The sequence below is a fragment of the Cheilinus undulatus genome, linkage group 1 (genome assembly GCF_018320785.1).
Source record: "Cheilinus undulatus linkage group 1, ASM1832078v1, whole genome shotgun sequence".
Taxonomy (NCBI): domain Eukaryota; kingdom Metazoa; phylum Chordata; class Actinopteri; order Labriformes; family Labridae; genus Cheilinus; species Cheilinus undulatus.
The window spans coordinates 39,673,184-39,700,867 of NC_054865.1; the positions used below are offsets into that span (position 1 = coordinate 39,673,184).

General features: G+C 38.8%; 1 protein-coding gene across 1 annotated transcript; it reads right to left on the minus strand.

Moving 5' to 3' along the window:
- Positions 1–412: 412 nt before the first annotated feature.
- On the minus strand, positions 413–27,684 carry cdh15 (cadherin 15, type 1, M-cadherin (myotubule)). Its single transcript, XM_041786773.1, has 14 exons — positions 27,434–27,684; positions 13,245–13,412; positions 10,466–10,621; positions 9,872–10,016; positions 7,344–7,525; positions 7,131–7,259; positions 6,790–6,972; positions 6,085–6,329; positions 5,861–5,997; positions 4,682–4,912; positions 4,354–4,593; positions 3,218–3,366; positions 2,741–2,932; positions 413–1,576 (listed from the first exon to the last, which is right to left on the minus strand). Exons 1-14 carry the CDS (start codon positions 27,482–27,484, stop codon positions 1,376–1,378), a joined length of 2,409 nt encoding a protein of 802 aa, XP_041642707.1. The 5' UTR covers positions 27,485–27,684; the 3' UTR covers positions 413–1,375.

The following is a 27,684-nucleotide window of genomic DNA, read 5'->3' on the forward strand; positions in this document are numbered from 1 at the left end:
ACCACTGCTTGAAACCTTTTCTTTTTTTTTTTAATATTTATTTTTTTGCCTATATTAGATAGAGGATGACAGTCGATAGAGTCAGAAACAGGGTCAAGAGTGGGGGAGAGACATGCAGTAAAGGGCCTCAGGCCGGATTCGAATCCGGGCCGCCCACGTACATGGGAAGCGCCTTTAACCACCAGGCCACCTGCTCTCCTTGAAACCTTTTCTGTGTAGTTTTCACTGTATGCTTTGGGTTATCGTTTCGCTGGAAAACAAATCATCTTCACTGTAGTGCACTTGCAGACTGATTAAGATTGTCCTCCAGAATTTTCCTATTTTTTGCCGCATTCATTGTACATCTACCTTTACAAGCCTTCCAGGACCGTCTGCTGAGAAGCATCCCCACAGCATGATGCTGCCACCACTGTGCTTCACAGTGGGGATGCTGATGTGCAGTGTTTGGTGTCCAGCATCTTGTCTGACGGCTGAAAAGCACCATTTTGGTCTCATCACTTGAGAGACATTCACTGCACTCAGGTGATCCCCATTTTCACTAATGGTGAGACTACGAGCACCAATTGGCAGGACCTCTGTTGAATTACGTAATTCACTTTAAAGGGGGTAAATATTAATGCTGTCATTTATTTTAACATGCATATTTTTATCTAATTGACGTTACTTTGTAGAAATCTGTTTTCAGACAATAAAAGGGTAAAACATCCAAGGGGGTGAATGCTTTTTATAGGCACTGTAAATGTATGAACAGCACTTAAATCAAGTACATTTATCAGAAGATTTACATTTATTCCATAGACACCAGTCAAATTAAAATTCAGTGAACATCTTTAAAAAACATGATTCAGTCCTCATTGACTCTAGTGTAGTACAGTGTGTTTTGATGTGTAATGTTTGAGAAATCTTCCAAATATGTTAAACTGACTGGAATGGAGGACATATGATCAAAGAAGACAAAAAAATCACAATCAACATCAAGGAAAATTCCTCTTATAAAATAATAAAATATATAAAAAAGAAATACCTGTAAAGGATTTTTTTGATATCTCAGGCTTGTATGCATCATTACTGGGCAATACAAGTCTGAGGGTAAACAACAACAGACATGAAAAATCATTTCAACACACTTCCTGTTTGCCTTTAACATGCACAGCTTCTTTCCTCATGGCTGATCATGCCAGCACAATTCTACTGTCCCATTTACTTTCCCTGAAACTGTAGTGAGCTGTGTCCAAATAATCCTCAAGAAAACCCTAGTCATGCTGGATTTGAGGCCTGTGGTTTGCAAAGTTTTTTTTTCACTCCAGAAAAACAACCTGAGGCATGTTCTTAGTCCCAAACTGCTGGTGAGTCACACAGGTCTTCTCTCTCCACCCTAACGTGGGTCATACAAGTTGGCCAGTTTCTGGAAGCGTGGTCCCCAGCTGTTGAGGTAGTCATAGTCCTGGTCTCCATCTGAGCTGCCTGAAGCGATGGAGCTGAGGCTGCCTGCCAGTGAGCCTTCTCCCTCGTAGTCATAGATCAGCGCTGTGTCGTATGGAGGCACATTAGGGTCGTGATCTGCAGCCTCCAGGCCCTGAGAGAAGAAAAAATTACAGTTTAAAGTTGATAAAGGATCAAAAAAATGGCATGGAAACACAGTTTAATCTCTAATGAAAATAGATACCCTTGATCAAAATCAACTTGTGTTTTTTCTTTTTACAAAGTATATAAATAGTGTGAAACTTTGAGCAGCACATCAAATATGAATGAAATTATCTATTTTTTGGGAAGATCTTCCCCAATAAAAGACTGAGAAAACTTGTTAAAAAAATCTGAAAATATGCACTAAGATTCACTGCAAAAACTCAAGTTTTAGCCACTGTAATTGTCTTATTTCTTATATTTTTTATGTTTTAACATGTTTTTGGGCAGTTGAGAAGATAACTTTTTGTTTATAAGTAACTTGTATTATCTTATGCCACATAAGAAACCATGAATGCATGTATGTTCATTACACACACTTTACAGTGTTATGGATTGCTGCTACATTAAAATGTATTTTATTTGGCATGCAATGACAAAGTATCTAAGAAATATAATTTATTTGTTTGGATCCCTATAATAAAATATAAAAAAAATGTTTTACAGTACTGCTTTCAAAATAAAGGAAACAAAATACAAGTTTTTCCTTTGTGGAAAATAAAAATACAAAGTGTAAGAGTGGCACTCTTATAACCTTTAAGCACTTTCTGCAGGCCTTTTTGTAAACTTTTAAACCTTTCAAGTACTAATAAATACAAAATAACTGCATCCTTTTATGCAATCATGTGATTGCACAGTCTGACACTGTGATTGTGCTGATGATTACATTAATTGCTCTGCACTAGTTCCAATTTCTTTTTTTTTCTTTTAAACATTTATAGCAAAATCACAATGCGCTCAGTTTTAGGAAAAAAAAATAACCAGCTTATTCTATCTTCATTATAAACAAAGTATGTTCATCTAAGAATACTATAAATAGCGATTCACTTTGCTTTTATGGTCTTTGAAATTGGACTTGATTGAAACTGTGAGCATTTTGATAACAGATACTGAATATCTAGCATAATCAGAAAACACAAAAGCAAGATTCTGTTTCTAAATTGTTAGGCTGTCCACTGACATTTCAGCTGTTTCATCACTTAGTGTTTGTTTAATGCAGCTTATTTTTTTTTCCGTGAGACTTAGGGAAGAAATTGCCATGCTGGAAGTTTCTCACATCATTAATAAAGTCCTCGATGTCAGTGGGATCTGCGGGAGGCCTCCTTGGGTAGGTGGGTGAGGGCAGGTTGTGGGGGGCATCCTTCCTGAGAGGCTGTTTCCCTCGAGGAACACCTGAACCGGGGTAGTAGGACCCCGGTGTTGAAGGTACGTCATGAGGATTCCACAGCAGGTCGATGTTAAAGGCATTCTGCACAGCGAGAGACGCACACGATTTTAACCTGCTTATACTTGAAAACGCAAACCCAAGCCATGGGAAAAGATATTAATAGATCTGGATATTTGTGGACATGTTTTCACTATTTGATACCATTAAGATACTTTTTAAACACAAAGATTTTCTGATCGTATTTTACCCTAAATTACACAGGTTAAGCCTTTGAAAATATTCAAAGTCCACAGTTACAGCAAATCCCTCCACAATTAGCAGCCATTTGAGCATGACCACAGGAACTTGAGGCCCCTAAACTCTTACCTCGTCCTCCTCTCCCCCTCCTTGCTCGTCATAATTGAGGACATTATCTCGGATGTCATCTTCTGATTCCCCGACAAGCAGACCTGTTCCTTTCTTAATGTGGTGACGTCTCCCACAGGTGGTGACAGCCACAGCCAGGAGGAGCAGCACTGTGACAAAATAGAAGGGATGCATGAAGTACAAATGAGTTCATGTTGGCCAGGTTTCACAGTGTAATTTTAGATGTTTTTACATCATCAATAAGGATGACAGTTATATTCTATTATTTTTTTTTATTACTATTATTTATTTATTTATTTATTATTATTATCATTATTATTATATAATTTTTGTGGTCATAAAAGTCATATTTAACCCCTTAACACCTGTTGTATCATATTTGATACATACTTTTATGATACCTCTATCTAATTAATATGCTCAATAAATTACTCAAAAAAACTTATGAATACAATCTGATAAATGATAAAAATGCCCTCAAGTGGATTATCAGTTACCAAAAACACCTAATGAATGAAATGAAAAACACATTTGTCAAATTTTATGGAAATTTGGATTTTTTCAAATGTCAGTAGAAAGTTAAATAAACATTTCAGTTCCAAAAAATGAGAATTTTCTGGCTATTATTTGTGTTTTCAGGCATGAAGGGGTTAACATTTTCAAACCACTTTTTCCATATATCAGCAGTCAGTCAAAAATCTGAAATCACTGGTATTAGTACGGTAAATTTCAGTTCAGTTAGATAAGCAATTTTCAGTTAAAAATGACTAAAATTAATAAATCAAATGTTGAAAATGACTGATCATTATTTTTGCCTATCAACTTATCATTACAGCTAAATGTTTAATGTGTATATGGCCTTCTATTGGATTCTTACAACACTGAGTATATATGGCTGAAAATCTCTGCCAAATACTTTAATTAAGCCTCACTTCGTGTTTTAATTTAAACTGATGACTGCATTGGATCTGTATAGTTGAAATGTAGCATCACATGTTTTAAGTTTATTTTATTGATTTTAATTCAAAACAACTATAAAATTTATGAAACTTGGATAAGATTTGTGTTATTCTGCTCATGCCAGGGGAAAAAACAACATATCTAAGCCTGATAGCTGCACTCAAGGTAAGACTTACTCAGTAGAAGAGCAATGCAGGCCATGATGATAATGAGCGCCATGAAGCTGATCCCAACACTGGAGCCCTGGAGAGCCCCCGTCTCAGACTTACAATCACCAAATGAGTCACAGGAGCACACAGTGATGTTGACCTGAGCATAAGCGCTCAGAACTGGGCTGCCAGAGTCAGACACTAACACAGTGACTGCGTACTCTCCTGCCTCCAGCTCCACGAGAGGGTGAAGCACAGCATGGGTATCTGAAAATTAAGACATTTTTAATTCAATAATAATCCTGCAGACTTCACATCCCCGGCCCCATCCTCTACCCTGATGCTCCCTCCTTACCGTTGACTTGGAGGACAGTCCAGTTGGTTGACAGATCCTCGGGCATTTCAAATGTAAAGGGGGCAGCATGAGGGGGAAGGTCTTCATCCACTGCGGTCAGGACTAGACCAGAACCAGATCTAGTTGCACCCTTACACACAGAGCCACTGAGGGGGACCAGCAGAGGGGGGAAGTCATTAGTCTCCTTCAGAGTGATGAGCATCGTGGCCGAGGTCGACACTCCATCAGCATCTAAACCAGATCACAAATACACAAAAATCTGCATTAACTTACAGTGTTATATTTTTTACTTTAATTCCATCTATTTAATCTTCTCAAAGATGCAATACTAAACATTTTCTCACTGAGATGTCTACATTAATTAATAAATGACTAGTCCTATATTATATATATATTTTAGACAGTGGCAGACTAAGAATGCTTGAGGAGCAGGAAAAAAAACACAAAAGAGTGCACCTGCTGTATGCTGAGTGGCACCAGGATATAAAAAGTTGCAATACAGCTGCAATAAAGTTAACTTAATATTTCATGGCATTAGCGCCACTATTGAATACGTGCAACAGGAGGCACTTTGTCGAATTGTGTCTTCTCACAGGGCACTAAAAGGGGTAATCTTTCAACTTTTGTCCAACCAGAGGGTACCAAAGGGGCTGCTTTGTTAAATTTTGCTTATTTAGAGAAGGCACCAAAAAGAGCAATTTGTCAAACTTTGTCTATTAAGAAGGCACCAAAAGGGGAAATCTAGAAAATTTGGTCTATTTAGTGAGCACCAAAGAGGGCAATTTGTCAGATTCTGTCTACTTACAGGGCTCCAACGACGGGGATTTTGCAAATTTAGTCTACTCACAGGGCACCAAAGATGGCATTTTGTCATATTTTGTCATTTAGAGGGTACCTAAGAGGGCACTTCATCTACTATAAAGGTATTTAAAGGTCACTTTGAATAAGGGCACAGATGGCCAATTGGTTAAGTCTCGTTCCATGCACAGAGGGTGTTGTCCTCTAAGCAGGTGGCCTGGTATCGGATCCAGCCAGTGGCTCCTTTCCTGTTTCTGACTCTATCCTCTGTTCTGTCCTATCTAAATAAAGCCCAAAAGCTAAACCTAAGATATATCTTAAAAATGTTGTTTTGACTGAGATCAATTAGAGAGAGACAGAGAGATTAAGACTGAAACTGACCTGTAACCTTGACAACAGCAGTATAGATGCTGTTCTTAACATTTGGAGAGCGCATGTTAAAGGTTCTCCGAGCACTGATGTCTCCAGTTTCCTGGTTGATATCCAGCCACCTCTCAGGATCTTTGCTAATCTCATACCTGACACACAGAGCACAGAGTAAGGTACAAGCACACAAACTTAACAAAAACACAAAATTCTGCTCTGGTTTTGCTGCTGCGTCATACCTCAGGGCGGAATTATCTGGGTCATAGGCGATATTGCTCTTCAGTAAAGTCCCGGGAAGCACAGACTCAGGAACCACTATTTGTATGGGGTCCTCCCTGAAATAGGGAGCTTCGTTCTGGTTCTCAACGGTCACCACCACCATGGCTGTGCTCACTGGGAGGTTGGGGGCCTTGCTGCTCAGGGGATTGAGATTTTCCACCGTTAGCCTTAGGGTGTACTTGCTTTGCGCCTCAAAATCCAATGGCTGAATGAGAAAGGAAGGAATACTTTGCACTTCATTGTGGTTTTACATGAAGATATAAATCAATAATAAATGTGCAAATTGTTCTTCATGCAGTTTAAATTCTAGTCTTATTTCAGTATGTCAGCATACTTTATGGATTAACCAACTTGCATTAAATGTAGGAAAACCTAGGAAGCATTTATGTCCTAGTAACTCGCATTTCAAAACTCCACCACTAGATGGCGGTGTTGAGTCATTTCTGATGCACAGTTTTGGGCTTTATTGGACATTACCTTTTAGAAATTTACAATTCTTCTTTAAACCAAATAAAACTCAACCCTTACTTTATATGTTAACAGAAACATGACCGGAGGGACCCATTAATGCACACAACTAAAGGCACTGATGCTGTTTTATCATCTACTACAATCAGCACCACCCTTTCCTCACTCTCTCATAGCAGAAGATCATAAGACTGTACCTTCACCACTCTCACGATGCCCTGGTTGGTGGTGGGATCTGTGCTCGTGGCAAAGTGTCCATCAGGGTCGTTTATGATGGAATATTTGACCGCCCAGTTTCCTGTTCCAGGGTCATCCCTGTCTGTCACATTCACCCGGCCAATCTCATAGTCGTACCTGTTCTCCTCGGCTTTCATACTGTACTAAAAACCCCACAAATTCAACACAGAACAGAAGATTAAAGAGATGACATTAGCCTTTTCATCCCATAACAGGTACATTTGAATAAGTTAGAGTTAAGTACTACCTTTAAAGTGTCTGAAAAAGAAAATAAGCCTAACATATTGTGTGTGAGACTTACTGAATCTGGGTGAAACTGTGGAACATGGTTGTTGATGTCCACAACATGTATGATTGCCACTCCTTCACTTGTTAGCCCCATTCCCCCCATATCAGCAATCTGCAGCTTTAATTTGAAACTTTTCACCACCTACAACAGGAATGATCACATTTTAGGGAAATAAGCTGCAGCATAATGATCTGCAAACATTTTTAACCTAGCCTGCTTCGTTACCTCTCGGTCCAGGCCCACATCTCTCGTGTAGATGGCTCCTGTCTGGTTGTTGATACCAAACATCGTCTTGGTCACAGCGTTGGAGGGGAAACTCTCCTGGCCAATGATAGAGTAGCTTAGAAAAGCGTTTTCTGTCATGGGGTCATCTGCATCAGTGGCCGATACTGACATCACTGATGTGCCTGTTGAAAAAATTGAAAGTTTCGGTCAGCTGGAGAGATCTGAGGGAATGAATCACAGATGTGGGACTTCTACTGAAGCAGCAGCAGCAGTCCAGATAAAAATCCCATAGTCTACTAATGTTAAGCAATCCTGAGAGCATTGGATCATATTAAGAAAAACAGTGTTTCCTGTTCTTACAATGGAAAAAGAAATTTGTAGATCTGCTTAAAATGCTTCAGTTACAAGCCATGAACTTCCTGAGAAACAGCATTTCTGTGCAAAAATAAAAACTGAATATAATTTAAATCTACAATAATGGAGGCAGTTTAGCTGTGAATATAAAAATGCTAAATAAGCTCAAATAAGCAAAAAGCAAGCATAGCTTATCAAAGCATAAACCAAATACTGATGCATCATTTAGCTTTGTTCTGATCTCAGCCTACTCCTGAGTGAATTATCTGACTTTTTAGCTGCTTAATGCTCCTCTATGTTCACAAACTAACCACTATGTTTGTTGATCTGTTTAGTGCTTGGTAATAAACATACAGTACGTTATTTTCTTCTTGCACTTGCTTGATAGTATGGAAGCCCATTTCCGCCACATAAAAAAGAAAAAGTTAAGCAAAAGAAGAAGAAAGAAACCTGAGTCATACTTATGAGATGAAAAGTCAAAGTTATGACTTTTTATGTAAGATTTTTTTATCTCATAATTATGACTCTTTAACTCATAATTTTAACTTTTTATCTCATAATTTTAACTTTTTATTTCATAATCTTAACTTTTTAACTCTTAATTTTGACTTTTTATCTCATAATTTTGACTCTGTATCTCATAATTATGACTTGTGACTCTTTTTTTTTTTTTTTTTTTTTTTTTTTAAATGCCCTAACTTCCATACTTTTCTTTTTTAAGTGGCAGAAAGAGGCTTCCACAGGTATGGATTTCTCAACTGCTGGTGACCCCTTATGAGCCAGAGCACAACCTTTTATTTCCATCTCTCTTCCTTTATATATTCTGCTGTTCTTACACTATTTATCTATGTCTATTCTTAACATCTTTTCACATTTTAATTCACTTACATGCTCCTCTATCTCTTATTTATGTTTTATGTTCTACCTTTTTAATCTCTAGTGATTAGTCATCTCTGAAAGTTTTGTTATACCATTTGTTCATATCATCATCTTCTTATTGTCTTTTAATGATTTTCTTTCTAATGACTATTTTAACAGTCACGCAGTATGTAGTACATTCAGAAAGTTTTCAGCCCCCTTTAGTTCTTTCAGTTTTGTTATGTTGCAGCCTGATGCTAGAGTTGTTTCAATTATTTTTCTCTCATGAATCTACACTCAGTACCCCATAATAACAACATGAAAACAGAAATTATTTTTTTTCATTAATGAAAAATAAAATAAACCTTGGCTTTCATGTGGAGTTTTTGCAAACTCCAAGCAGCTTTTGCATTGAGGGGAGACTTTTGTCTATCCACTCTGCCACACTTTTAGATCAGTGGAGGGCTTCAGTGATGGTTCCCCTTCTGGAACTTTGTCCCATCTCCACACAGGATCTCTGGAGCTCAGTCAGAGAGACCATCAGGCTCTTGGTCACCTCTCTTACTAAGGCTCTTCCCCCCGATAGCTCTGTTTGTCTGGAAGACCAGCTCTTAGAAGAGTCCTGGTTGTGCCAAACTTCTTCCATATGAGAATTAGAGAGGCCACGGTGCTCTTGGGAACCTTCAGTGCAGCAGATTTTTTTGTTGCCTTCATCAGCCTTGCAGGCAGTTTCTTTGACCTAATGGCTTGGTTTTTGCAAACACTTTTTTATAGTTAATAAATTTGCAAAAATGTCTAAAATTCTGTTTTGACTTTGTCATGATGGAGTACTGAGTGTAGATTAATGAGAACAAAAGAAAATGTTTTTACTGTAGCATCAGGCTACAACATAACGAAACTGAAAAAGTGAAAGATCTAAATACCTTCTGAGTGCACTGTACTCCACACAACAGTCATGAGAGCTAGTTAGTATAAAATAATATTAACTTGTGATGTAAATATGTCTTTTTTATCTGTTACAGTGAGACAATCTTGTAGTCACTGGAGAGCACTTTTATTAACAACGAGATAAAAACATGCAAATGGCTGGTTTAAGAAAACCCTGGTTGGTGACTTGTCACAGAACCTTAGACTCTACTGTAGCACATTGCTATTGTTTGTTTTTATTCAGTTTTACCAAACTGATTAATTTTCAGGTGAGGCAAGGTATGGGCGACAGGTATTCAATATTACAACATCTCCACTGACTAAGGCTTTAAAGGAGTGCAGGGAATTTTGTTATTTTCACAACACTGGAACAAAAACTTCTCATGTACCTGGGACTGAAAACTCAGAGACAGAGCCAACAAACTGGCTCTTGGTGAAGGTGGGTCTGTTGTCGTTCTGATCCAGTACCACGATCTCTATGGTGGTAGGGTTCTCCAGTCTTTCTCCACTGGGGGACAGCGCAAATGCTTTCAGCTAAACACACACAAATACAAGAAACAAATGCTGCTGAGTGAACACTCCAGTGATGATATATGTATGGTGAATTTCCACCAATCCAACATTTCCCTTTGGGTATTTGTGGTATATGTTCACAACACATGCTGGAAATGGCAGAAAGAAATGTGCAGGATGTTTGGTTCAAATTCATGGGTTACATCACCAGTCATCTGGTAGAAGCACTCTGAAGTTTCTCCCAAGATGCCCATAAAGGCCCTCGGAAAGTGACCTCTGGCTGTTTGTGCTGGTGTCTGAGACACTGATAAATGATTTGAGGCGAACACATGGACCTATGCTCTGAAACATGTGCAGAGTCTTATGGAGTCTTGTATGATTTGTGCGAAGTACTTCTGCTTGATTGTACTTAAAAGTGCACTTTGAGAGTCTGGTCGTTTGTAATGTTACTCCCATTAATGTTTTCTTACCGTGAAGCTGCTGTATTTCTCTCTGTCCAGCGGCCGTTTGCTCCTGATTATTCCTGTTTTATCATCAATCTCAAACAGATTCTTGGGCTCCTGGTCAACTCCTGGTCCTTCTAACTTGTAGATCACCACGCCAGTGAAGATTTTGTCCGATTTGATCTAAGCAGAGAGAGGACATCAAATTTATGATCTTCGCAACCTCATGGGGAAGTTGGGGGTAGGATTGTTAACCTCATGTTGTAACACCAGATGTGAGTATGTTGACAGTCAGGGACCTTGACACAAGAGTGTTTGAGCTCAGAGAGGCCTTTGACTTACGGCAGGAAATGAGATTCTGACCTAATAATAGCAGGGAGTCTATATTTTATGCATTCTGCATTCACTTTCTTTGACATATGGTCTGTTCTTCTTTTTCATCGCCTTATAAAAGTGGTTCAATATTTCTGCTTGTACCTTAAGATTAATATGCTAACTGAATTTCTGTGACAGCCTGAACAAAACATTTACATTTCATCCGTCCTTTAAACTCTGACCTGCGTAAAGTGTCACATCCATTGTTAACACTTCAGTTAACAGTGCATGGCTTTTTAGAGGCTTGTTTAACTTTTCAAGGATTTAGGATTAAGTTGCAAAAACTACACAATTTTGCATAGCAGTCAATTTTTATCCAAATAATTTATCATTGCATGTCCATCCTTTAAGAAAACACCTGAATTTACTACTTAAATCTTTTCTTCTTTTGTCAGAATTCACTGTATCATGTTTACATGTTTTTAAATGTAAACTTAATGAGCCAGTTAGCTGGTCAGTCAGGGGAAATTCTGCTGCATTAATGATGTTTCCTGACAAAAAACAAGAAGTCTGCTTTTGTCAATATTCATTCCACATCGTTAAGATAAACAGATGATATGAATGGTTAGTTTGTCTGAAAACAAGCTACACCTACTTTATTATGGCCTGTGTGAAAACAGAATAGACATTGTAAGTGTTGCCTCTTGGGCTTTGGTGAAGGTCAGTGATTAAAAGAGGACGTTAAGTGATTAAAAGGCAGGAACTTGGCTAGAAATGTAAATGATTCATGACACTGACTGCTGAAGCCTTATAACAGCTGTGTTACTAACAATCATACACTTGGCATAAGCCTCCGGATATCAGGCTCTGTAATGCTCTCATTGTGGATTGTGTCTCTCATCGCTTTCATTGAAAGCAAGTTTGGAAAGAGATCTTTTTTTCTGACCAGTATAAACTAGATGACTACAGCAAGAAAAAGCTGCTTGTATTAGAGCACTTTTGCTTTTTGAATGGATTTTAACCCAGATTTTATCCATACTCTGGACAGTAAGAAATACTGTGTAGCTCTTTTCATAGATTTATCCAAGGCATTTGACACTGTAGACCATGGTTTGCTGTTAAGTGTACTTAAGCATATTAGCTTGTCAAACCAAGCAGCTTCCTGGTTTACAAACTATCTGGGTGGTAGATCCCAGTGTGTCCAGATGGCTGGTGTTACCTCTTCCTTTCTGGAGGTCTCCAAAGGGGTGCCTCAAGGTTCGGTCTTAGGGCCTATTTTATTCTGTGTTTACATTAATAACCTGTGTAATAACTTGTCGAATGCCTCATATCATTTTTATTGCAGACGATACTGTAATTTATTGTTGTTCAACATCGATAATTCAGGCTTTTGAGTTCTTGCAGTCTGCTTTTAATGTTGTTCAATCTCGTTTGCAGAAACTCAAACTAGTTCTAAATGCAGACAAAACCAAATTCATGGTATTTTCAACTAAAAGTGAGTTGTCAGGGAGCATCCCTTCTATCTTAACTTTGCAAGGTGTTCCCATTGAGCTAGTGTCTATCTATAAATATCTGGGTGTTTTTATTGATCAGGAGCTTTCATTCAAAGCACACATCGCCAACTTGGTCATTAAACTCAGAGTGAAAGTTTGTTTCTATTACAGGAATAAATCCTGCTTCTCCCTCAGAGCTTGGAAATGTCTTGTATCCGCAACCTTTCTACCGTTGCTGGATTATGGTGATGTTCTGTATATGACAGCTTCAGCCAAATGTCTTCAGTCCTTGAATACTGTTTACCACTGTGCTCTGAGGTTTGTCAATGGGTGTAGTAATCTCACTCATCACTGCGAGCTCTATGTCAAATCTGGATGGCCTTCTCTGAGTGCTCGCAGGTACACTCACTGGATGACTCTGATTTATAAGGCTCTTCTTGGCTTGGTTCCCTCTTATTTATCTACTCTCCTTCAGAGAACTGAAAGCCATTATGCCTTGCGCTCTAGCAATATTGTTCACCTGCTTGTTCCTCATGTGAGGACTGAACTAGGGAAAAGAGCATTCTGTTTTGCTGCTCCCTCTGCATGAAATACTCTCCAGTCTGAATTGAAATTGTCTGAACTCATTTCACTTGGGGCATTTTGTTTTGTCTTAAATGACAGACAACACAAGACCACGGAACAGTGCCTGTGTTTATAAATCTGTTATTGTGAGTTATTCTCCCAGCACTTTATCTGCAATTTACCTATGCACTTTCCAGTTTATTGTCTGATTCAAATTATTTTTGTAATCTGTCATTTAAATGTATTTATTATGATGTGAGCTGCTGACCTCTTGGCCAGGTCACCCTTTTAAAAGAGATCTTGATCTTAATGGGTTTTTCATCTGGTTAAATAAAGGTTAAATAAAATAAAATCCTTTATTTCCAAAAAATTACACACCAATAACTTTTTGAATATGAAATTTTAATTTAAAAAGCTGCATTTAACATTTTTACCTGGACAAGGTCTTCAGGAACCTGCTTGCTGTTCTCTAGCACTCTGATTGGAGGGATGATCCAGTCTCTCTTCACCCTGACTATCCCTTTTCCTTGATTTCTCCATGGGTAAAGCGTTAGAGGATGTAGCTCTTCTTCTGTGTGATGAAGTTCTGCAGAGATTAACACCTGGAAAGAAAAACAGCATAAAACTCACTAGAGAAGCCCACAGGGAAATGGAAAACATAAACATTAAGACACTTAGTATTATACTTGGAGATCTAATGTATGTCAGGGAGTTGGACATGAAGAGTAGCTTTTGATTCCAATATTACTCACTTCCTGCATGACACAAATTCTGTCATTATGGATACATGCAGCTGTTTAAAACAGGCAGAGTCTCCCCCAGTGCTTTGACATTCCCAGAAGCCTTATAGGATTGCTGTGTGATAGCTGCAGCTCTGAGGTTGTCTGTAATGTAGAATCCATGGGATTGTGGGGGGCAGAAGGGAGGCCATGCCACAGCCTTAAGTTTCACTCCCTAATGCATGTCTTTGTCAGCTTGCTTTGATCTGGGTGCAAATTCATCCCAGGACCAGGAAACACAAACACTCATGCTCATTTCACGAGCCCTCATTCACCACATTGCTGTCTTAGCTACGGTCGCACAAATCCACCCACACACAGCACACTGATACACACACAATGCACATGTGAGACACACACTCACACAACAGCTGTCGAGTATGGATTTAGATCCTGTGCTTTCCCACCCGCATTCCCACTCACACTCACAAATTCCCCTTTATGCTCAGCTCTGCACCTGACTGGGAGTTTGGGGTCACCTTACAGATCTGCTCTGCAGCAGGAATTCCACAGACACACTGATGTTCATGCTTTCTCACACACATACAAACTGACATACATAAACGTGAACATGCATCAACAAACACCCTCCCACGCACAAGCATGTACACATTTCCGTTAGTTGCTTCCTTCTTTTCTCTGGGAATTCACTGGATTCAGCATTACCTCACACATGTTTAACAGTTTAGATACAAAATTCAGAGCCAGACTTTACTATTCTTTACTCTAAACATGAATGGGAAACCTGTTTCATATACATAATTCACAGTAAATGATCTTATAATGGGATAAGTAAGTGGGAATTGCAGGGTCCAATTGTGGGAATTGCAGGGTAATTCAGGAGACAATACGATATGGTACAATACGAATCTAGGGATGGCAATTGCAGGGTATCAAAGGATACCATTTGATGGACGCAATTGGAAAAGATATGATACGATGCAATACGATACAATACAAGTGATACGATGTGATGCGATGTGATACAATGCGAAACCATACGATATGATAAGATGAGATACAATACGCTATGCTATGCTACGATACACTATGATGCGATGCGATGCGATGCGATATGATGCGATGTGATGGATGCAATGCTATGCGATGTGATACAATACGATACAATACGAAATGGTACAATATGATACGATACGCTTCGGTCGCCACGGTGAGTTAATGTCTTTCACTTATACTTTCCTAACTTCAACACGACATCAATTAAAAAAAAAAAAATCTATTAAAACAAACAATGCGCTTTCCAACAACTTGAGCCCAATGTTATATGATACAAGAAGACACAAGAATCGATGTGTCAGGATGTGACACAATGCTGTAAGATACAATATGTTACACTATGATACAGTAGGAAACATTTTATTTTAACAAAAATTTATCCATCTACACAATATTATAGATAACTAAAAGCCATGAAAAACTACAGTAATCCACATACCTTACCATACCATACCATACCATTCCATACCATACCATACCATACCATACCATACCATTCCATACTGTACCATACCATACCATACCATACCATTCCATACCATTCCATACCATACCATACCATACCATACCATACCATACCATTCCATACTGTACTATACCATATTATACCATACCATACCATACCATACCATACCATACCATACCATACCATTCCATACCCTGCCATACCATACCATACCATACCATACCATACCATACCATACCATACCATACCATACCATTCCATACCATACCATACCATACCATACCATACCATACCATACCATACCATACCATTCCATACCATACAGTACCATACCATACAGTACCATACCATACCATACCATACCATACCATACCATACCATACCGTACCATACAGTACCCTACCATACCATTCCATACCCTGCCATACCATTCCATACCATACCATACCATACCATACCATACCATACCATACCATACCATTCCATACCATACAGTACCATACCATACCATACCATACCATACCATACCATACCATACAGTACCCTACCCTACCCTACCCTACCCTACCCGACCCTTCCCTACCATACCCTACCATACCATACCATAGAATGTAGGTCTAAGAGTGGAAATTGCAAGGTAACTTGGGATAGGATATAATGTGCTGCATTGCAATGTTAACTCAGGAATGACCTGGGATAAAAAACAATGCAATACACTATGATTCATGTCACAGGATAGGATAGGATTGGATAGGATAGGATAGATAGGATAGGGAAATGAAACGTTACAATACAAAATGACATAACACAACAGGCAAGGATAGCATAGGATGGAATAGAATAGGATAGGATAGGATAGGATAGAATAAGACACAAAATGGAACAATACGGTACAGTACGGTACAATACAACATGACAGACTAGGAAAGGATAATGGGATAGTATAGGATACAGAAAGTCTAAGCAAAGGAGAAATCAAGATTCATGTATTCTAACTGTATTTGTCAATTTTAGCTGCTATCATGCAACATCCTTTAATATTTTTTTAATTGCTGATGGTTATTAACCCGTTATTTTCCCTTTTCCTTATCCTGATATCATCTGGCTCTTGGCCCATGTTTGCTTCTGTGTTCATTACCCTCATTCATGCCTTAAGCACCACCATAGAGGAGTCATTAAGTTGTGACGTAGTGAGTCAAATTGTCAGAAAAATCTGTTCAAAAAACCAAAACCAGTTAAATGAAATATCAACTGGTGTCACCAGTGATTTGATAGTTGTATCTTAGGAACCAAGATAAAGATATATTTCTGTATCAATATTTGTCCCACCCTTGGTGGTTACTTTTTTGAATATTTTATGAATGACTTGTGATCCCTGCTCTGTCTGCGGGTTGGGTGATCTGATACTCTGATCCATTGGCATGCTGTTCAACAGTGCAGGGAAAAATGGCAACCATGGATGGCATCTGCAGGCCTAGTCAGAGGGTAGGCTAATCTTAGCCTGCTCTATATTCTCGACCCCTACCTATTTAGCTTTTTGTAGCCATCGTCATCTACACATGCAAAGAGATGTTTACACTCACATTCCAGCAATGCATACCGACACAAATTAATCCTGACAGCTATCCACTTCCATACCTCAGACTAGCAAATAGTTTCATATAAATGTGAACCTCCACAGGCATAGCACACATTCTGTAGTGTCACCTAACCTCAGCATCAGTAACACCTGCATCACACTTGTGTTTCCAAATACAGCACTTTCTAAATTTTCCTGATCTGTGGAGACTTGGCTAACATGAGCTCTTTTTTTTTTAGCTGTGTCAAAACACAGACTGTGAGATGCAGAGAGCATCAATACAAGTTCATAAAACTTTGAAACTCACAGTATGGCTTTCTCCAGAATCCCACAGATTAAAAAGGAGGAATCCAACTTTCAGAATAATTGTGTTAAGTTATCTGATATTCAAATCAAAATCGAAGTGTAGTTTTAAAGCTTCAGATTGAAGAGACCCATGTTTTTACACTGAATATGAATCACATCTGGTGGTATATGATGAGCATGAATATCATTGTTTTGCATTTGGACATAAACCAAAGAATGGTCTGAAAAAGTTTGACCTTATGGAGGTGATTGAAGGGTTGGGGATCACAAAGGTCCTCCAACAATTTACTCCAGGATGTTCATGGATGTACCTAACAGTTGTAAAGACAATCCATCCAATACTAAGTCCAGACAAAGATATACAAATGTAAACTTCAGAAGAGAAGAAAAGTCTGAATATTCTCTCAGTCAAAACAATAACAAACTAGAATGGCCGTCTGAGGCAGCAGACCCACGCCTAAACAGCACTACTGAGGAGCTCACGCTCCCATTAATTACTATGGTGTTCAAAATTTCGAAGTCCGAGAAAAAACTAACAGGTGCGCGGATCATCACCAAAATCTAATCGATTCTTCCTTGTCACTATCCCAATATTCCCTGAAAGTTTGGTGAAGATCAGATTTCGTTGGCGTGGTTAAAGATGAAAAGTATAGAGACATGCTGCTGAACGACCACCTCTGCTGCATAAATAGCTTTTTTTATACCAAGGACTCTATTAAATGAATTCTGCAATTAACAAGGTGCTTTACAATTTAACAATTACTGGGCAGAGTCCAGCAAAGATATATTTCATTCGTCACAGAATTTCATATAAATCAAAGATATTTTTCCCATAACTGGAAAGCAGATAATGAAAAAAGAAACCATTTCATTGTTTTCCTAACATATGAAATTAAATCTTCAGGGGGAAAAACAAAAGGCAAAAAGAAAAAGAAAAAACACAGGAAACAGACAAAGAAAAACAGTTGGACATAGAGACTAAAGGTGACACATCATCCATAGTATACAACAGTGGGTCAGGACCCAAAAGTGGGTCACGGAGATGTTTTTAGTGGGTTGTGAACGTGTTCGAAAATGACTGTGGTAAAAAGTCCATGATGTATGCAAGGTTTAAGCAGCTACATTCGATTTTACTCTGTTTTATCCATTGAACATGTATACTGCCGGTGTTAGGCAAAACCTCCTGTCTCCAAAATCAACACTTTCAAGGGAATGAAAAAAAAAATCAGTTTAACACTGAATGGCAATAGTCAGCATCTTTTTGACACTTTTTATTGCTTTAAAATTTGTTTAAACCCTCTGACAGATGTAAAGGGTGACCAGTAGCACTGATTTATGAGAAATATTACAACCATGAAAAATGGAGATAATGAGGTTTTTTTGCAGACCAGAGTGATATTTCTATTTTTTCCATAGATCTAAACTTATTCAACTCCTTTTCAAAACTTGTTTTCTTATTTTAACGTGTTAATGTCTCAAAATATCAAGAAAGCAACCAAAATGTACACCTTACTGTGAGGTACAAAATAAAATAAAATGTATTCATGCGTGTCAGTTTAAGGTTTCTGTAACGCTTGTCCTGTCTCTTCATTCAGTCTTGTTTTGATTCATGCAAGGTGTAAACTTCAATATGTTATGTTAGATAAATTGAAGTTGTTGAACATTTTCAAGAATTTGTGTCAAGATTGCTCATTCAAGAAGTACTGGTGGGTCAATAGAGTCCTCAATTTAAAACAAAAGGTGCAGAGCAGGGTGGAGCTGGGTAGTGCATCTCTAGTTTTGAAAAGGTTTTGTGGGCCAAACCATAATGGGGTCAGGGGAGTGGGGATGGACTTATCAGGGGAGCCTGAATGACAAAACATGGCAGAAAATAAATTGTGGGTCATCACAAGTAGCAGCACAAAGCATGAATTAGATACAGCAACAGAACAGCAGCTTCTGGCAGAAGTCCCAACCTCCTTGTGAAATTGTCCTCAAACACAATATTGGGTGTTTCTGCAGCAACAGTAAACATGCCATTTCTGTCAATTCTGCAAAAGGTACTGAACATAGGTCCAGCCATTTTTAAAAGAATTCGGACATTTAGATGTGCAAATTAAGTTTAGTCCATAAAGTAGGCAGCAAACAGAGCATATGAAGATATACAATAAGTACCGTATTTCTGAGGCTAACCACAACAGCAACACAGTTCAAGTGTTCCAAAACATGAAATCCAAACATGAAATCTCTATACTTGATGGAAAGGAGCAAAAAGAAGAATAATCTTATATAATCTGCCCCTTCTCTACAAGGCATTCATTAAGAACGCACATGCACATAGAGCCTTTCACTCTTTCTTTGCAAACATCCTGTATCATCTCATCCTTTCTCTTTAAACACAACTTAAGAGAAAACTGTGGCTCCACTAAGTGTCTGCCTGTGTGTTAATGTTTTTACCAGACTGAGACGCAGTAACTGCAAAGTATCACGTTACCAATTAGACCAAAGAGTTCCTTTTCTGACAGGCTGAGCGACGACACCACATACAGATTAACTGTTTCAGATGCTTTTCCCAGAAACCTTTACAGCTTGGCCTTTCACCTTGAGCCCTCACGTAAGTATGGACAGCTTGTTTGGGGATGATATGCCTTCACAGCAAGATCTGTCAAACACTTCTGCCAAGGAGTGTTCACTGAGTTCAAAAGAGTTGTTTTCTACCTTCATGATCCGGGCCTTCAGAGGAAAAATGTGTACAGCCATATTGAAGATGTTGGCGCTCAGTTTCAGAGCCTACCATACTGAATATCTAAGGGATTATTCCTCATTAGCCTAGAAATGGTATTATCAGTGTAACCTTTGAATTAATCATCTTATTCTAACTCTGAATATTCAAATCAATCACATTTTGGCTTTCCGAACAAACACAATTCTTCCATTAGGGTTTTTTTAGACAATTTTCCTGATTTTCATGGAATTTCAATTAATAAATTTGGACATTTTGGAAATCTGCTTGAAATTTTTTTTTTAATATTTTCATGGAGATTTTGGGACATGTTTGTATATTTTATGGTTTCATTTGTAGTTTTGGGGGAAATTTGCTTTGAATTTTTTGGGGTATTTTCATGGGAATTTGGGAAATTTGTTTAGATGTTTGATTCTTTTTCTATTATCTGGCACTATCATGGAAACTTGGGACATGTATTTGCAATTTTGGGAAATTTAACTTGAATTCAGGGAGAGAATTTGCTTTAAATTTTCAGGAATTTTGTGGAAATTTCATGGAATTTGTATCTGTTGCAGAATTTTCTATTATTTCTGTATAATTTTGGGGAATGTGTTTGTTATTTTTGGGGAATTTGGTTAGAAAATTAAGGTTGTATTTGATGAGAACATTTTGGGTGTCTTTTTTGAAATTTTGGGGGATATTCTTGAACTTTTTTAGGAATTTACATGGATTTTTTAGGGAAAATTTTACTGGAATGTTTTGGCATTATAAAACAACTTACAATCAGTAAAAAGTGATTCTGAGGGTAAACATATTTTTAACTCCTCTGTTTTGATTTTAGTAAGCTTAATGTCTGACTGACAAACCAACGTGTTGTAGCTGTTTGCAAAGAGGCTTAAAGTCTGCCTTAACAACAGCTCTTTGCCTTTTACTAGACTGATCAAGTTAGGTAGAGGGGTTCAGGGTTTAACACCTCTTTAGAAATCAGGGAGTGACATCACTAAGACGACAACGACAACAGCAACAAAAAATCCATTTGCCCTTCTTTAATTTCTCAATTCATTGGTAAAGGCCCTCAAAGACAGCTTTACAGTTAGTTTTAGTACAGTAGGTGTACATGTCTCTGTAGACTGGTATGTCTGTTTAAAACCCTTTATTGACTTCAGTGTCTCCTCTCTAGGTATGCATGAGCAGATCAGTCCTTAAATAGCTCAACAAGAAACCGTCCTGGAAGAAAACAAGCCTGACAGTCTCTCCGGCCAAAGGGCTAGAGGTCACACAGGTGCCCCTCTGGTCGCTTCTGTTCTTGGTCCTCAGGCATGGACATACACCCAGTCACTCAGCTTTGGTCCCACACCACTTGTCTTTGCTAAGTCATGACTGCCTGGCATGGGCATGGATGGCCTATTTATGGTGCTGCTACAAGTGTGAGTCTCAGTTGGAGCAGATGTCTGAGCTTGAGGAATGCTGAGCAAGGTTAGAACATGAAGACTAAAAGTAGGGCCACACAGGGCATAATCATAGATTTCCTTAGGGGAGAAAAAAATATGTAATATGACACCAGAAATGTTGGATAAAATCAAGAACAAATTTTTAATGTAACAGGTGACGGGTGAAATTTTTGAGCTTGTCATTTTGCTTCAATAAAATATCTCCTTTCAATATTATTTGGGGCTTGAAATTGGGACTTCAAGGATGAATAGGTTCTCTAAGTTCACTTAAAAATCCACCTATTCTGAAAATTGACTTACATTTCTTTTCTCTGCATTTGATTTTGGCCATGTGATCAGAGCAATATATATTGATTTTAGTAAAAGTTTTACCTGAGTGATCACTAAATTTGTCAAGAAACATATATGATTTATGGTTATAAATAGTTTTCTTTATTAGCAGTTACTAATTTGCACATGTTGCTATTATTTCTATAGCTGTTCTGGGATCCCCCTGCCCTTCCACAAGCCTACATGGGAAGCATCAAGCAAGGACAGCACAAGTTCCTGCCTTTCCTGTGCCTACAATGAAAGCCTGGGGCAGAAAGAAAAGCAGCAAAAAAACCCTAAAGCAGAGCAGTTGTCATTGTCAACAGAAAAACATTGATTTAGTCAGAAGCAAAATAAAGGAGGAGCTGGGGTGGAGGAGGATTGCAAAAAATGGCTTGCAGAGGGAGCAATAAAGTTGTATACAACTTTATGAAGATGATACTATTATAAATATCTCAAAAGTGACATTTTCAGATGATGCATTAAACTCAAGAATTTAGTTTTTATTTAATTAGCTCATTGTATTTACTGCTAACAAAATCTTTATCAACGCTTCATGTGAAAAGACTTGCTTTAAAGTAATCTTGTCCATCTTGTTTTTGTACTCTTGACATCATTGAAAATAAGAGTGTGCTCTCATTCATTCATCAAGATGTAAACAAAGGTTGACTAAATGAATACCACCAAAAGTCGACTATATTTAGTTCTCTTAAATATCTATGACTTCTACTTTCTCACTGTTAAACATACCTATGTCTGCTTAATAATGCACTGTTGCTTTTTTACACCTTATCAGCAGTTCCACTTTCATCAGTTAATTTTTACATTTATGTATCATTCTTTTTAACTTAACCTTTTAGGGGTTTTTTAACCAGTAAACCTTTTTGAGATTATAAATCTCATCTCAGGAGTGTCCTGGCCAAGACAGGAAGCAGCACAGTGAACAAAGTTTGCTGACCGCAGGCAGACATACACAAAACACAATACAATAGGCACAATTACTATATATTTAGAAACACAAAATAAAAAAATAAACTGCAAATATTTGCCAAAATCACCCATAATTAAAGATAGAACACCTGCAGTCAGTCATCTGTCTTCAAGTTAATTAACATCCTCCTAAAAGTATTCAGTGAGACAATCTCATTGAGTTTCAGCATTTTTTGCATCTATTTTCAAGTTAAGGGAGAAGCAAACTTAAACACATTTTTCACCAATTCAGTTCTGACCTTTTGAGCACACAGCAAGAAAAGGCCAGAGAGTAGGAAGGAAGTAGATCTAAAATAGCCTTTTAACTACGAATTCACCAGTGTTTAAGTCTCCATGTAGACAAAGAAGACCATCCAACATGCACATACAGCAAACAGTGATGAGTGAGAATGAATATGTGATGAACCTCAGAGCTCCATGACGCACTGTGTCCAGAGCTTATAGATGAGGCTTACATGCACAAAGCACCACCATTGTCCAGCACATATAGAAGTGAAAGCAATCAGTCTCTCTCTGACTCAAAAGACAGATAGAATCTGATTCTTAAACAGAAACACAGTTTCAGTTTTCAGTGAAAAGAGGGAGAATCAACAATTAAGATATCAAGATTTCCATCCTCAAAACAGACTTGATCAGTGCATTTTGAAAAGTGGGGATTGAGGGCATTAAAAATAGAATGGCTTTTTTTTCAGTGTTTAAAACAAAATCATAAACAAGTTGAACAGTGTTCAAAGCAAGCTATAAGTGAGTAAGAGCTTGAGTGGACACTGAACAGTACATAGCAGTGTCATCAGCATAGAGAATACATTTTGCATTAGATACGTTTCAGTCTCTGTTATTGATAAAAAAACGAATAAGGGTGACCCCAGGACTGACCTCTGCGGAACACTTGAGGTTACAGTGAATGAGATAGAAGTGCAATATCTCACTGTGTTCTGCATGTGAGCTAAATAGTTGTTAAACAAGTTAACAGTTTGTTGGGACAGCCCAAATCTTTTACTGATTTGAAGTCTCTAGACTCATCAAGTGGACGCATATTTGCCAACACACACTGTTGGAATACACATTATCAAAATCTATTTTAAGTTTAGATAAAGTCAATAAACTGTAAATATGAATGCCTTTTAGAAATGCTAGCGCAATGTATGTAATATGATGAGGTGATGAGATTCAGCACATCTTCAGAATATCATCTGTATAGGTTAATTGACTCATCTGTTCCTTAGGTCTTCTCCTGGTCATCAGTCAGACTGAAACCACTGCTCTGTCCATTAGTTTTTATGGTCTGGTAGTTGTCTATTTGCCCTTTCTTCCCTCTGAAACCTTAATCAGTGAAAAACATCCCACAGGTATCCACACCCAGCAGGACCTGTGATTCAGACTCTAAATCCTCTGACTGATTGTTTCCGATGAGTGAGACCCCAGCGCCAGCTGGCCACCGCTACAGACTCTTGATTTGTACCCGATTTCATGGTCCAGCAGCGGCCCCACTCGTCTTTCCGCAATGGGGATTACAGAGCGAGACAAATGGCATCACGTATGCATCTGGGAACAGCTGTGGCTGGTGCCCCCCCATAACATTCACCCAACAACTTCCACACCAACAGCTCAAAACAACACCAGCGCTGTGAAAATTAAAAGAACTCAACAGGAAGCTATCAGGTGACAAGTGAGCAAAGCCTTTGGACTGGACAAACAGCTGATGGGGGTTGATCAATCTAATTCTGATCAACTGAATGTTTTGTGAATGAAGCATAGAGCCCAATCTGATATGCTCATGCTTAGTGTAATGTGGCCATCTGCAACCACAGAAACTGGTCCAGTTTAGTAAAGTGATAAATGAGTGAGTCACTGGAAAAGCACAACTGAAATGGGCATTGGTTTATTTCTGACAAAAGACATTAGTTTTTCTTTCTACCACCTGTGGTATACTTATCAATCGGTCCAACAAGGAGACACTTAAACATTGTGTAAAAAAACAACATCAGAGATGTAAACCCATAATAAAGAAATACTTGGATACGTCAGATATGTCTTATTTTCTTTACTTGCTCTTTATCTTGAATGTTGGCTTTGAAAGCTTGTTTCTTAGTAGAGGAAATGCTGACTGATACACAGAAATTCCAGTGTATTTAAAAGGCTTTGCACAACAGTGGAGGGATTAACAGTAAAGTTCAAGTTAGTTGCATAATCTTGATACATTTTCTATCATCTTCTTTTGATGCTCGATGACCTTTGAAGTCGTCTAATTATATATTTATTTAGTACTGCTGCTCCTGATTTTGGGCACATTTGGGCCAAAAATTGAGGCTGAAGTACTGCGTCGATGTGGCGAGTAATGAACACCTAACTACTGAGACCACAGACCACAGGAGCGAGCTGCGACTTTAACAAGACTCCCATGATTCTACTCAGACTTTGGAATTTTGCCCTGGACTTTGAAATCAGGGGAAATGTTGTTAGGTACAAGGCCGCCTTAAACTGTATTAGGGCACCATCAGGCGGTAAGGAGGGCTAGCACAACCCCGGTCGTGCTCTGGATGTCCTTGCATATCTCCAGGGGCATAGGAAGATAATTCTTTGAAAAATGACAAGTCCACACCTTTAGGGTGGAGTAAGGGGTGGATGTGGGGAGTAAATACCCAGCCTAGGGTACTGGCCGGGGGGGGGGGGGGGGGGGTAATGTAGTATGGTTGCTACAAGCCCCTGGTCATGCTGTGGATGTCCCAGGGCTCAAAAACTGCTGGCAGTCTCTAGGTGTATCAAAGGCCTGGACAACAGAGATGCTGTTGAGCTTGACCTTGACTGCTTAGCAACACACGTGTGCCATTATGAGTCAGGGTTGACTCTGCCCCGATCTGCAGCCCTGGGTTGTGGCACAATGGGCCCCGTGATGAATCCTTAGCACCCTACATGCCTTAAACTTATGCACATGACTGTGTCACCAACAAGGATTAAGGGACTCCTAAATTTTTTACCTCCACTTTTAACACTGTCAACCAGACCACATGTTACAAGGATGAAAATTCCAAGTCCAGATCCACCGCTAATGTTGTACACAATTTCTTTTCCATTTTTCTTTCAAAATGTCCTTTATTAAAGAAAATATTAAGGATGCACAACAGCTTAAGATAGACTTGACGGTCACATGGTTCCTTAACAAGGAAAGTTAAGTGCATCAAAACAACTTGTCAACCTAGAACCAGCTAACACTGATGAGACATGTCTAAAATTGAGTTTGTTGGTGCTAACACTGTAGTGGAGACAGGCCTCTTCCATGTAAAGGGGCCTGATGTAAACTTTTCAGAGCCACCTTTCAGTCCTCCTCTGGGAGTATTCTACACACAAATGATTGATTTTTCTGTGGAGCAGATTGTTTCAGTTACAACTCAGTAAATAAACGAAAAGAGCAACTTCTAGTTATTTAGGTTAAAATTCCCTCTGGGCTTTAACATCTCTGCTATTCAAAGACACATTTTAACCCTGGATCAGCAGCACCATACAGAGATGAAGTGGTTCTTAAAATCTGCATCCATCCTGAAGAACTGGATTATCAACTTTAAGGTCATGCTTCAGGGTTTTACAGGTCTTCATGTTTTTAACAGAGAGTAAAATCATTAAAGAAGAGTTGGGCTACAACGCGTGCCATATGGTCTGCTACAGTGATTTTCTAAGTCGCTGTTTCATTGATCTAACACTTCCATATATTTTCCTCAAGTTTCTCCAAATTTACCGAACAGGAGGTGAGAAAATGAACCCATAAGCCCACCACAAATTCACCATAAAGACCTCCGTCACAACTGTACTGCAACTTGCAACATCCACAATGAGTTATGGAGCAAATCTAAGTAGCGCTGCCCCCCAGGAGCACCGGAGGTCCCCTCACTCACCATCCCAACCTGGGCTGCATTACTCCTCCAAACACACAGAAAGACTTATGGTGTTTGGAAGTGCTGTTGGTGATATTTCAGTTTACATGGTCATCTATTTCTAATCTCACAATGGCTCCTGCTGACAGGGGCTCCACTAATGATGCCCCGAGCCCTTCTGTACACATCTGGAGACTCGTCCTCCTCACAACACTTCATCAACCTCTCTCCAAGCAGGATGAAGTGTTTGGATCGGCCTCGGCGACTGATTGCGGAGCCAGTTTTAGTGCTTCTATTGATAAAAATCAGTTGATGTTTGGTTGAAGACATCACTCTGGTAATAACATAAACTGTGTTTGAAGAGTCCATGGAAAAATCTCTAACTGGGATCACACTCTGAAGGAGCAGGAGGTGAGAAGTTCTGGGCAAAGACTTGAGGGTAAGTTCAGTGTAGATTCATACAGCAGCAGGGGAAGAGTGTGGGGTATCACATCATAAATCTCAAGTGCAAGAGTATCTTTGCAGCAGGTTATCTTTCATCAAAGTACAAATATTGTTTGTAAAAATGTCGGAAATTCAGGAAGGGAAGAGTGATATTTCCATGCCTGATGGCTTAATATCTCTGGTGCCTGTTCTACTTGATCACATGTTTGGTCAAGGTTCAGATAAATGGTGATAATACTGTAGACATATCTGCCTTCAACATTAAGAATAACACATGAAATACACATAAAAGGTGCTACAAGTAAAAAAAACAAACATATTCTGGTTATTTAAAGCTCCTGTGAGGAGCTGATCATTTTTGCTGATTTTGGCGCCCCCTGTAGACATGGTGGTACCTTTTATAAAGTTGCTGATCAATTCCTGGATATAAAAAAATCCATAACGTACCACTCACTGTAAATCTTTGTCTCAAAATACATCAACAAAGTCTGTTTTTGCAACTTAGAGCAAGACACCCACCCTGCAGCAGCCTTTAGAGAAATGAATAATAATGATATAGCTCTGATAAAGCTGGTGCTGATGATCTCTTTTGAATTTGTTGCTTATAAAAAGGCATCAGTATTAATATTAGCTTTTTCTATCATCCTAAAAAAATCCTTATAGTAGCTCTAAGCCGACCAAGCATTTAGAAATACTGCTGTTTTCTTACCTGACACAGAAGACTTCCCAGCACACACACCATCAACATCCGCACCGCCATCCTCTCTACCTGAGCTCAGAAACTCACACCTCTGAGGACTTGAAGCTCAGAGGCTCCTCCGCTAAGAACCGGGTTCTTGTGCAGGTCTACTGAGCAAAAAAAGAAAAAAAAGGCCAAACTCTCCAGCCCTGTCCCCCTTCTTTCGTTCCTTCCCTGTGTCCACTTGCTCTTGCAGTCTGTCTGTCTCCCTCCTTTCCTCT

Coding starts and splice junctions, on each gene's coding strand:
- cdh15 (XM_041786773.1), bottom strand. CDS start 27,484: ATGGCGGTGCGGATGTTGATGGTGTGTGTGCTGGGAAGTCTTCTGTGT. Junction 2,933..3,217: donor GAGGGGGAGAGGAGGACGAG/GTAAGAGTTTAG, acceptor CTCGCTGTGCAG/AATGCCTTTAACATCGACCT. Junction 1,577..2,740: donor TCGAGGACTTTATTAATGAT/GTGAGAAACTTC, acceptor TTCTTCTCTCAG/GGCCTGGAGGCTGCAGATCA.